Here is a 12698-nt window from a genome sequence, read left to right on the forward strand (position 1 = left end):
AACTGTGAAATGAGGCAGCTGTCAGCATGATTTGCCCCTATCATTGCTGTGCCAGCAGTTCATTGTAGTTTGGCATTTGCAGCTCTTTTGCCATTGTACACTAGTGTGAATCCTGCCAGCCTCTGTAAGGCCAAGGCATGACTACTGTTCATTTGACCAGGAATAAGGCACCTCTGTTTTTGCCTTCAAAATCCATTCAGCAGAGTGATTCCTAGAGAGCTGCTGTCTCTCCTACTGCATCTCATAGCTCTACACAAGCTCTGGCTGTGTCTCATTTGCATGCCCTCTGTGTTAGCCTCTGCTTTGCCCTCAACAAACTTGTCTCTTTCCTGAGCCTCACTTAAAAATTTCACCGGGATATTAAACTCAAAAATGCTATATCCTCCTATCTGCTCCAAACTGCAGATACTCACCTGTGGTGAACAGTGATATGGTGCTGATCCTGAAAACGTGAGGGGTAAGAAATGGAAGAATCAGTCCTTTCAGGAGACAGGTGTGGTGAAAGGAGCAGAAAAGAAAGAGATAGTAATGTTAGTCTGGTGGTTTTGTATCATCAGTCATAGAGTCATAGAGATAAGGCTCACTTGATTCAGATCTGTCTTGAGTCTGATTGGTGAAGGGAGGAATTGAGTCCCAGTGTTTGGTCTACTGCAGCAGGGGACTGATGATTAGGGCATGGATTCAGGTACATTCAAAGAAACAAGTGGTTCTGAGTTGTGTGTTTGTCACCAGAGTCTCAAATAGTATGTGGACTATTGTTCAAGTGTTGATATTCAAGGTAAGGAGAATTTCAGATTTTTAGTGCTCAGAGCAACCAGAAAAAATTGACAGGATTATGAACTCTTCAGAACATCAGCTAAAGTAGTATGTTCATTATTTTAATCCCAGTTCCAAACAGCTACAGAAAACCCAAGAGAAACAACATAACTGGAGAGGAAGGAATTAGCAGAATCTTTTCCCTCAGGTGTCTTTAGATCTGAAATGCATTCTGTTCCTTGCTCTGCTAGAGCTCAAATCTGATCATACCTGATTGTGCAGAAAGTTCCTGTAGCAGTCAGTATCCAGTTCTCCCCAGCACACCAGTGGCTGCAGGCTGTGCACTGGAGTGTACCAACTTGATACAACATTTTAGTGCCAAATGACACTAGGAAGCATTAAAAGAAAATGCTTTCCTGGGAGGTATTGCTGTGCTGAGCTTCAAGCAGGTCTCAATAACGCTTTTGCTGTGGTCTAATCACAGTCACTGTATTAAAGCTGAGTACGGCATTTTTTCCAGAAAATGCATTAAAAATGGTTGAACTCCTAAGGAGCTGTTCAGTTTGACTGTCGGACCTTCATATGAAAACTGTGGGATACTAGCAGGAATGAGAAACAAGATTTGATCCATTGATTTTTCCACACTGTTCTTGTCCTTTCTCCTTCTATATGTTAGCATTTAGATTTCTCTTTGTATTTGTCATTTGTCTTTTTCTTTTTCCCCCAGGCCAGGGTTTTTTTCCAGTTTTCTGTCTGTTATTTTCATTTGTTTATAACTTTGATAAATTCTTGTTGGAAGAATTGGAGGCAGTATTGCTCTGTTTTGCATTTTCTGTTGCTGGTTGGCCTAGGACATTTCTAAAGAAACATTAACTTTCCCCATATATGACACATGGCAGTTTTGGTTTCCAAGCTGAGAAATGTGGTTGTATGCTTCCAGATGAAAATGAATGTTCCTTTCCTTTAGCCAAGAGAGAGAGGGCATGTCCTCTGCTGATGTAAATTAGTGCAGCTGCATTGTCTTCAGGGAAGAAAAACCTTTTCAAGATCTGTCTGTTAAAGAAACTTAGTTTCTTACGTGGACAAAGGCACCAGACAGCTTCTAAATTATTTTAATCTTTTCCAGTGTTAGTTTTTAGCTAGAAGGGAAGTACTCAGGTGCTTGTTCTTTAAATTCATCAGTCCTGTCCTCTACTGCTACACACAAACACTTTCCTAAAATGTTCGTCAGAGACCAGAATGGAACATTAGGAGTGGAAAATTGTCTAGGAACAGGTAAGATTTAACTATAAAATATGATAAATAGAGGAACTGCTATGGCCTTGTTTTTATTCTAGTATTAAAAGTAGTTTTATTTGGCATCAGAATAAAATGTTAGGGGCCACCAGTTTACTAAGGATCTGTTGCTGGAGTGCAGAGAGGACAGTCCTGGAAAGAGCTGCACTAAAACACTCTTCTGATAAGCTCTGCTGTTGTGACTTTGTTCCTTGAATGTTTTCCAGACAAAAGTTTGTTTATATAACCTGTGTAGTGCAGCAGGGAGACACTTTGATAACAGAGACAGAAAAAGTAAAAATCTTTAATTTTTTTTTAATTTAAGAGAAAGTAGTAAAGATAACTAGATTCTCTTCGGGGAGGATAGAAATAGGTAAGAACTTACAAGACTCATTTCAGCCACCTGTTGTGAAAGTCAAGGAAGTTTATTAAACCATGTAGTTACAAAAGCTAATTGAAAATAGATTAATTCTGAGAAGCTATGACTATTTAGATTAGCAAGCTGGAGACATCACCTGCTTATTTGGCATTCAAGCTTAATGCTTGTGCCTGGAGAGTATTGAGTGCCAACTGGAACAATTGTGTCCTTCCATTGTCACTACCTCTTAACTGATTTGCTCTACTGTAAAAAAACCCTGCTGTTTTATTTCCTCTGGTGGATAGGTCACACTAAATTGATCTGGCAGGCTAAAACAATCATTTTAGTCTTGATTCTGTGTATGAAACAAAAAAAATGTGCTCCACTGAGTTTGTGTTGTCTGGCTGCAACCTTTGCCATCAGTCAACCTCTTCTGTCCCTGTTGTTGGCTACTGGGAGGCAGTGTGAAGGTCTCCTCCTCTCCAGGGGGCATGGTAGACTGGGAAAACTCAAGCACAGAAGACTGCAGAGCTTCTGTTGCAAACCTCCTGTGTGAGGTTGGTTGGAAGATTTCAAGGAAGGATGAATGGCACTTGAACATGTTGTAGCTGGTGAATGTTTGGTTGTCAGCTGTGTGTTTGCCATGTGTTCCCCACACTGCCTGCTCATCAGTCTTTCCCTGTTTTAGTTAAGCAGCTGTGAATATTTCTCTATGTTTCTGTCTCTCTTTACTGCCCACTGAACTCTGCAGGTCTTCCTGTTCTTGCTAAGGATGTTCTAGACAAATGTTTTGGTTTTAAGTTTTCTATACCATCTTCCTTCAGTAGAAGCCTGTCCACATGTAACTCAGTGTCTTCACTGGGTCCAGAAACTAATGTCTAAGGTTGATTTTACTAACAGGGTTGAGAGCCCCACTCTTCCCTTGAGTGTGTGCCTAGATCCACTCCTGGTGTCTGACCTACTTTTTGCAATTTCCCCCTCAGCTGCTTGAATTTACTCACTTATGCAAACACAAACACTAACATTGGTGGTGTTTATTAAATGTGAACTTAACTTTAAGAATAATCTAGTGAGAGGAAAACAGAAGGGCACACCAGAGCACTGCCTCTGGAGGGCATTCTGCAGAAACATTATTCCCCTGGACAATGTCACTGTGTTCATAATGGGACCAACTTAGCCCATGTCCTGTCTGCTCTCAGCAGACCCACCTGATCAGTTGCACTCTGTCAGCTTATAGGCACTGTCAGGGGTTGCACACCAGGCATTTTTAGAAGGAGAGGGACACAATTCCTTTAGGAAGGCCAGGTAAAAGTGGAGAAACTCCTTCCCAGTCCTGGAGGAAATAGGGGGCAAGGAAGCTGACTTCTGTTATGGAGATACTTTAATGCTTATTTACATCACAAACCACTTTCTTGTTTACCCTGACATATTTTGCAAAAATATCTCTAAGGAAGAAAAGGAACTCATTCCAGCCATCTTTAATTTTGTTTCATGCTTAGTTTTATGCTGACACCTAACCTGTATTATTCTGAGTAGCAGCAATGGTCTATCTGGCTTAATTAGGAAACAGACTGTTTAGTCATTTGAGGATTGCTGTGCTGAATGAGACTGATTTCCACATCTGTGCAGATATGTGGGAAGGCCAGTGAGATGTTTGTGTAAAGCAGCACTCACTCATTATCACTAATTTTTCATAGCTGGCTTCCCTAGGTATTTCTTCAGCTTCAATTTTTTAAGTCTTATTCATTTCAAAACTGCCCATTATTAATGCCTGAAGTCTGTATAGTTATAGCTTTTGATTTTGATGGAGTCCTAGCATGAATTAAATAATTATTTTTTTCTTTTTTTTCTTTTTTAGCATCGTAGACAAAGAAGTGTCTTTAATGGCAGAAATTGATAAAGTTAAAGAAGAAGCCAGTAAGTAAAAAAAAATACGCAGGAGAATTTTGGAATACTGTTGAAACAGTTGTTTTGTTTGGCAGAAAATAACACAATCCATAAATTTGGTTAGCAGCATTCCATCATCTTTCAGTCTATATGTGTAGTCAGATAAGGCTTTGATGTGCCAGGGTAGTTTCTATGTGCATTGTGCATCGAAATTTCAGTATTATGCAATTAAGGTAAACCAAAAGGTGATAAGGAGTTAGATTTAAATTACTTACTCCTTCTGCTTACATATCAGAGCTTTTTGACCACTCTTTTTTTTTCCCTCATTTTTGTGGTTATTCAATCACTTTGTTTCCATTTATCAATCACTTTTTGCTTGCTTATATTACCTACATAAGTTAGAATACTAGAATTAGGGGGTAGGTTATTGTGTTGCCTTGCATAGCTTTAAGGGATAGTGATCAAGCTTATAAATTAGAAATTTTTTTAAAAATCAAAAAACAGATCTTTACTGCAGCCTGTTTTCTTAATAATCTGTGGGAGTCAATCTGATTCCAGGCTTTCATGTTGTCTTTGATTTTTGCATTTTTATGTATATATATTCTGGTGGGGGAGGGGGAGAAGCAAGATGAGCCTTGTCTTAGGATACCACAATATCTGTCTCAAGCTCCATTCAAGATACAATGTTTGTATTTACCTCCTGGAAATACAGAGGGACATGGTTCAGTAGAGAATGCTAAGCAGAAATTGAAGAGTAACCAAAGCTTTATTAGAATGATACTTTTCCTGGCAGATGAAAACGTCCTCCATATGAATGCATACAATCCTTTTATTGATTTGTGAATTTAAGGTCCTTCCAAGCAGGATCACAAATAAATTTAACATTCTTGAATGCTTCATCTGCATTTAGAATTCACTTAGTTTACAAAAGTATATCAATTGAATTTTTGTTTAAAAAATGCTCTAAATTCTCTGTTGCTGTCCAAGTCTCTTGCAGTTGTATATGTGTAGAAACTAAAAGGTACAAAGTTACAGCAGCAGAGATTTGCAAAGTTTGTTGTTTTAATTTTATTTGCTAATTTTCTGGGAAGAACTTGAAAGAGATGTCAATTTGAAGCTTTGTGTTATTCTGGGAAGGACTTGTGGAGGAATATATATCTGCAGTTTTTGGTTACCTTTGGTCACCAGATACCAGGTAGCCATAATCAGCTACAGAACATGCACTCATTCCCAGGAAAACCAATGGCAGCATTCCCACTGATCAGCAGACACAGTTTTAAGCCCTAACTGCACAAACAAATCCACATTTTGGAAATCACTGTCCATGGCTGACGGTTTTATAGGGCCCCTTCATTAATCTTGTCCAGTTATGGGAATTTTTGTAGAAAGTAAACCTAATTCCTACCTACCAGCACATAGAGTGCTGCATTTGCACGTGGTGTGTTCTGTGTCATTTCCCTGCCAGCTCCACACACAGCAGTATCCAGCAGTGTGGTTTCTGCTGTCTCTCAAGGCTGCTCTAGGCTGTAAAATGCCTTCAGAAACTTAGGCAGAAAGTTGTTACAGGACTGTAACATGCTAAGCAAGATTTAGAACATTATTTATTTTCATATCTCTTTGCTGCACTCAAGGACTGTTTTACAGTGAGTGATCTTATTCTTGCTGTAAACACTAGGAAAAATTCCAAATATGATAATTTCAGGGTTTTTTTAAAACATGGGTATTTGGCTGGCATCTCATGGAAATAAATGCCAGTATGAGATGAGATGAGATCATATGGTCTGGGTAGTCACTTTAGCAAAGAGAGGATATTGATATTGGGGAGGAACAGTATTAGCATTACCTAGAATAAGCAGTAAAGCAGAACTATTGGACAAGGTAAGCACCTGGTAAACTGTTCATTTAATGTGGTAAAATTTTCCCACTCTTGTAGACCATATTGTAAAAAAATTAAATAGAAAAGATCAGCTGGAAAGATAGCAGCAGTTCTTAGCATAAGTAATAATGTAGGCACAGATTTACCAGCAGGGCTAAAGGAGCTGTAGCCACCCTCTGCCTTCCCTGCCATGTGTGACACACAATCCTCTACAGTTGCACAGTTTGTTTGCTCCCACACAGCTGTACAGGTGCAGCTGTGTCTCCCTGTGCCTGCTGCACCATGTTGTACTCAGTGAAACATTGGAACTGGTTTCCCAGAGGAGAGGAGATCCTCATCCCTGGAAGCATTCAAGGTCAGGCTCTGAGCAACCCCATCTATTAAAGATGTCCCAGCTGATTGCAGGCAGTTGGACTAGAGACCTTTAAAGGTCACTTCCGGCCCAAACTATTGACTTTACAATGCTTTCAAAAGAAGGTGTTATTTGATTAAATAAATTATAATGGGTTGAGAAACTAACTGCCCATGAAATATCATTAATTCTCACCTTTAAAAACTGCATTAGAAAGTATAGGCGGGTTACATGACTTGTCAAGTGTGCTGAGGAAATTTGTGGACAAAAGAAGGCAAAGAAGCTAAAATCTCTACTGCTGTAATGGAGTCTGTGTCCTTAGGATAATTTATATTAAGTACCTGACTGTATCTGTAAGTTCAAGACAAAAGACTATATTCTTACTGTTTTACATTTAGATGATGTTTCCTCTCTCCCATAAGTACTGATCCCATCATCCAATTAATCACTTGTTGCTTTTTCTCTGAGTCACCATTTTGGTAATAGCTTGCATATATTTCCACCAAAATTATAATGTCATATTATCTTGTGTACAACTAGACCATTGCTTCATGGTTTATGATTCATCTTTCCCTATAAGAATATAACTACTCACCCCTTGCTTACATAGAATATACAAAACAGGCAGTAATGAATATTTAGTATTTTTTTCATAAAGACTGTTTGCCTTCAATGCTACTTTGCTGTTGAAATGGCAAATACATATATTCCATATGCAAAAGCAAAATTGTGATGCCAGTGACTTTAACATAAACTGTATATGAACAGGTTTATTTCAGAGGAAGTGAAATTCCCCTCTGTAAATCAAATACAGCATGTCTTCAGAAACAGGCTGGTGACTCAATGTAATGCTTCTTTCCATGTCTCTGGAAGGCTCCCTGTTTTTATGCTTCAAAATAAAGCACTAGAAAACTCAAAACAACATGTCTTTGCCCCTGTTCATCTGAATGTTACAGGATAGTTTTAACTTTGATTTTCTCACAGCTATCCCATTTTCAGATCTTTTTCAAAATCAGGCGGTTCAGTGTAATCAACTTAATCTGTGCAAGTATCATATTGGAAGTCCACTTGAAGTCAGTGGTCCATGTGTTTGTCTCACATGGGATGTACCGTCTTAATGCCCAAAGACTAATAAATTAAAGAGCAATTTACCTTCCTAGCATTAATGACTGACTGTTGGTATTTGGCAGTGGAAATCCTGACTGCTCGGCAGAAGAAAGCAGAGGAGCTGAAGAGACTGGCAGACCTAGCCAGTCAGATGGCTGAAGCACAACTCTCTGAACTCAGGGCTGAAATTAAGGTCAGGCATTCACTTCTGCTTGGGTATTTTAGCCATTTGCAGAAATACTGGGGAAGAGTTGTCACATTAACATGCCCAGGCTGTTTATTCCTGCTATGGGTTGAGGGGTAAATACACTTTCCCTATGGAAAGCTAGTTTCTTAAAGCATTGTAGCACCTTTGAGCAGTGTACAAATGCTATCAGAAAAGTGTAAGCTATCCCCTCCTAAGTGTAGCAGTGGGGAATTTTGTTGTTTGTGTATCATTTAGACTCAGCAACTAAACCTATAGCTTCAGGTTCAGTGATCAAACATACATTCTCTGCTGAAATGCAGTTCCACTTCCCAAGTGTGGGAGTGATCCACCCATCACTGGGCTCTGAAATGTAATTTGGTGAGGATGGTAAAATACTTGGTTCTGCACAGAGATCTTGTGAACAGGGCAGGGTCAAGAATTTATTGAGCCTTAAGGTGAACTTAAGTATTGATTGGTTCTTTTACCATCCACACAGTCATTTGCTCAGAATGTGAATCACTGTTAACATGTCGGTTTTTGCAGCACTTTGTGAGTGAGCGGAAATACGATGAAGAGCTGGGCAGGTCTGCCCGATTTTCCTGTGATACAGAGCAGCTGAAGACCCAGATTCAGCTCTGTGGAGAAAGTAAGTGCTGATGATCCCTCTCACTGAGTTTCTCAGAACACATTTGTTCAGCAGAGCTGACAGCACACGTGCTGCCAGTGTGTGAGCGTGCAGCAAGGCCAGTATGAATGGTGTCTCTGGATGCAGCAGGACTGCTGGACACACACAAGTCAACAGTTTTCAACATGTTAGACTCACTTTGCCTGGGCTGCACACTCCATCTGCAGGTGCACAGTACCATCTTTGTCAGAGATTTCAAGGTATTAGATCAGTGGAGTTTTCAATCTAAACAGGATCCCACCTCTAGGGAATACACAAATTAGTAATTTATAAAAAAATAGTAAATTGGAAGCTTCTGTGTGTGAGCATAATGTAATAAGACCAATTCACATCTCTGCTGCTAAGAAGTAACTCCCCAGCTTTTTAACAGTATTTACTGGGTTTTTCAGGAGCCATCTAGAGTCCCAAATCATAGAATCACTAAGGTTGGACTGATCCCACCTTGCTACAACCTCCTTTAAGTACTTGTAGAGAGCAGTGAGGTCTCCCCTCAGCCTCTTTTTCTCCAAGCTTCTCTTTCTAAATCATCTGCCCTTCTGCTTGGAAATTCAGGTTCAAATTTTTTGCTTCAAGTATCATATCCCTGTTGCAAAATAGGAGCCTATTTCTTGTCTGTGTCATGCTTTTTCCCCCCTAAAACAAAGTAAATTATATAAGGCTTTGCCCAGTACATTACCATGTCCTATGTTATTCCATTCAGGAGAAAACTGGTAAAACAATACTGAACAAGTGCATCTTGGTAGAAGGAAAATAATAAATGTTTTCAAGTAGTTCCTGAAAGTAGAAAACAGAGAAAGTACTACACAGTCTGCCAATACAAGCTTCTGATTGCACAGCTAAAGAACTGACTGCTTGGAGGCATAACCAGTTTAACTCATTAGACCATAAGAATTGCTTTTGCAGAACACTTTGAAGTTCCATCTAACCCCACATCCTGTCTCTCAGTGAAACCAACCCAGGATGTTTCACAGGAAGACATAAACTTCCCAGTAATGCATCTAATTGTTTACAGTCACCTCATAGATCCAAATACCCTGAAGCATAAGAGATTGAAAATTCCATAAAGATTATCCTGACTAATAATACCACAGCTGCTATTGATACAACCATAGACTATTTTTTAAAATTCACTGAACTACTTTCCTAAATAACTTCCAGCTGCAGTTAATTCTGCAAGTTAATTATTTATACCTCATTTCAGTAAAGCATTACATAAGCATAGTTTGATGCAGGCCTGTTTAAATCAGGTCAGTGAAGTCAGAAGAGCAGCTATTATCAGGGGAGCAGCGTCATCCTAGAAATGACTGATAGTGCACTGAGTGTCTGAAGAACTTTGCTCATACCTGCCCTCAGTGACCTTAGATGAGCAACTTGTGATGATTGGTGTCTTTGACAAGAGCTTTTCAATACAAAAGATGTTTCTCTTAGCATCATCTCTCAATGAGACCCATACCCTGTTAGGAGCTGCAAGTACCCCTCAAAGAGATTATACAAAGCCTGTAGCTGAGAACAGCCACTCTTAATGGCTTTAACAAAAGCAATAACCAAGCCTACAGAACTTGTGCAAAGGAAGGAATGTTCTAGCATGAGGAGATCATAGAGAGCATATACTCAAAATGAAAGACAGGAAGAAACAAAAATAATTAGATTGACATATATCAGAACACCTAGTATCCTTTCCTTGTACATCTTTTTTGTTAAAAATAGATTTTTATGACAAGCATCTGGATTTTTATATGGGCTTCCATGTGCAGCAGTCTGTTTTAGATGAGAGAGAATTAATAGAATTCAGGGATGGTTGGCCTCACTGAACTCAGGAGAGAAAATTCAGTTCAATGTGCAGATTCAGTTCAATGTGCATTATTTTTCTGAAGAGGACACCTAGTGGGAGAAGTAGCTGTTGGTGTAAGTGAATAAGATCCTCAGAAAACCTAACAGATGATGCTTAGTTACTAAAGTGATTCCTCATCTTATTTCTCTGTACTAGAAGTGAAAATATAGAAGTACCTCTTAGATAAAAACAACAGGTGTCTCTCTGGAGTGAGCCTCAAATTTGTCATTTGTACCAGAAAGAAACAGAAAAATTCCATAATCAGAAAAATCAGGAGAGCAAATTAAGATCAAGAACTTCATTAGCCTCAGAATCCTCTTCAAGATTGCTTGGAGGCCGTTTCACAAAGGCAGCTTGAAGAAATGCAGAGAGGAATCAAGGATATTTTGGGTACATTTCATATCCAAACATGACAGTGCTTAGTAAATTAGGCAAGCTCAAAAAACTGAGAAGTAGAGAGTAGGAATATACTGAGATGCTCAGTAGTGGTTCCTAATGGTGCAGACTGCTGTTGTCTGCATAAAGTGGGTTAGTGCATTGCATTCAGCTCCAGTTTTTTTATAGATACCCATGATACAGAAGAACCTTTTTTATCCATTTTCTTTAGAGAGGAATAAGTAAAGTTCTCTTGGATGGCAAAAGCCTGGCCTTCTGCCAGGCTTCTTCCAGTTTTAGTGCAGTGCCACCACATTGGCTCTTTTATCTCCAAAAGTGCTTTGCAGTGAGGCAGACTTAGAGTTGTAGAACACTATAGCCTGACTCCAACCAAGTTACTTCAATAGTTAGCTTAAGTTATCTTACTTCATTACTCAAAGTGAGACTGAAACAGTGCTTCCAAAATTAACTGTAAGCAGGGTAAGGATACAGCCTTCTGTTTAGATGGTGATCATTTAACTGATAACACATAATCCCTTTTTTTTTTTTACAGTTTCTCACCCAAAGAACAACTATTCCTCAAGAACACCATGTAGTTTACTGCTGTCTTCAATGACCTCACATGCAACAACTGGCAAGCAAAATACGCACAACCGAAAGTCCTCTAGTAATGCCAAGAACTCTGATAATAAAACAGCCAGCAGTAAAGTACAAAATCATCCTTCTTCCAATCCTACAGAATCTTCCTCTCAAGGAGTCCCAACAAATAAGCAGGTAAAATGTCAAATCAGCCATGAACTGAACTAAATTATTTCAAAGCTTTCAGAAAAATACAGCATTGAGAGTTGTTAAAACAAAATCAAATAGTGTTTGTGGTCTATATTTAATTAATAATTTTTGAAGATAGTAAGCATATATTTTCCAGCTTCATTTTCAAGCCATTGTGAACATACAAAGTAGAAATAGCATATGAGTGAAGACAAGACAACTGTCTGTTTAGAAGTATCTAGTGGCAGTAACAGAGTGAAAAAGAAAACCCCTCCATTTTAGCTAAGTGGTATGGAGGAGAAACATGTAGTCCTCGACAAATGGTCAGCTGATGTGCTGTTGAAGCACAATTATTACATACACTTTGAAAGCAGAATCCTTGCTTAAATGCCAGGTTTAAAAGCATATTATTTCAGAAGCTCTATAATACAGGTTATAGTGTTCTGCTATATTATTAGTATTATTTTATAAATATATGATTCATATATGAATTATATTTTGTTGTAATAGCACCTTCGAATGTCCTTATACTATTGTTCTTAGGTAAAGCTGCCACTAAAGTTGGTCTGAACTTTGTCCTAGTAGGGATTTTAGGCTCAAGTAGATGCCTGGAGAGAAATGTAAGACAGTGCTTAATGTCAGAGCATGTATGGAATCACCTGTCCTGTCAGGCATGCAAATAAAAGTAATTCAGCCACTTCCCACTAAGAATCAAAGCATCCTCTGAGCAAAAGTATCACAATGGACGTGTCTTCCAGAATGAGGATTCTTCACTTGACTTCAGTGTACATGTGACATGTCTGTTCTTCCTGTAGTCATACTGTAGTACTAGTACAATGCTTTACTAGGAAAGCAATAGTCATTATTTTGGAAAAAGTCAGTATTAAGTTCTTCAGTACTTCTTAACTGCTCAGAGAATCCCAGAGTATCCTGAGTCCCACTCCTGACCCTGCACAAGACACCCCAAGAATCCCACCATGTGCCTCAGAGCATTGTCTAGCCACTTCTCGAGCTCTGTCAGGATTGATGCTGTGACCCCTTTCCTGGAGAGCCTGTTCCAGTGCGCAGCCCTCCTCTGGGTAACGAACTTCTCTCTGATACACAACCTAAACCTCCCCTTACCCAGCTTCAGGCCATTCCCTCTGCTCCTGTCACTGGTCACCAGCAAGAAGAGATCAGTGCCTGCCCCTCCTCTTCCCCTCACAAGGAAGTTGTGACTGCAGTGAGGTCTCCTCCAGGCT

At 39.3% G+C, this 12698-nt stretch overlaps 1 protein-coding gene across 2 annotated transcripts in view; it reads left to right on the top strand.

Annotated features, from left to right (window-relative positions):
* SPATS2L (spermatogenesis associated serine rich 2 like) overlaps positions 1-12698 on the top strand; it is a 76107-nt gene that overhangs the window by 61451 nt on the left and 1958 nt on the right. For both annotated transcript variants that reach the window (XM_066553749.1, XM_066553750.1), the window contains 4 exons: positions 4248-4306; positions 7695-7804; positions 8342-8444; positions 11243-11463. In XM_066553749.1, the coding sequence (XP_066409846.1) occupies positions 4248-4306; positions 7695-7804; positions 8342-8444; positions 11243-11463 (493 nt within the window). The remainder of the gene's footprint in view (positions 1-4247; positions 4307-7694; positions 7805-8341; positions 8445-11242; positions 11464-12698) is intronic.

This window comes from Molothrus aeneus, chromosome 7 (assembly GCF_037042795.1).
Source record: "Molothrus aeneus isolate 106 chromosome 7, BPBGC_Maene_1.0, whole genome shotgun sequence".
Taxonomy (NCBI): domain Eukaryota; kingdom Metazoa; phylum Chordata; class Aves; order Passeriformes; family Icteridae; genus Molothrus; species Molothrus aeneus.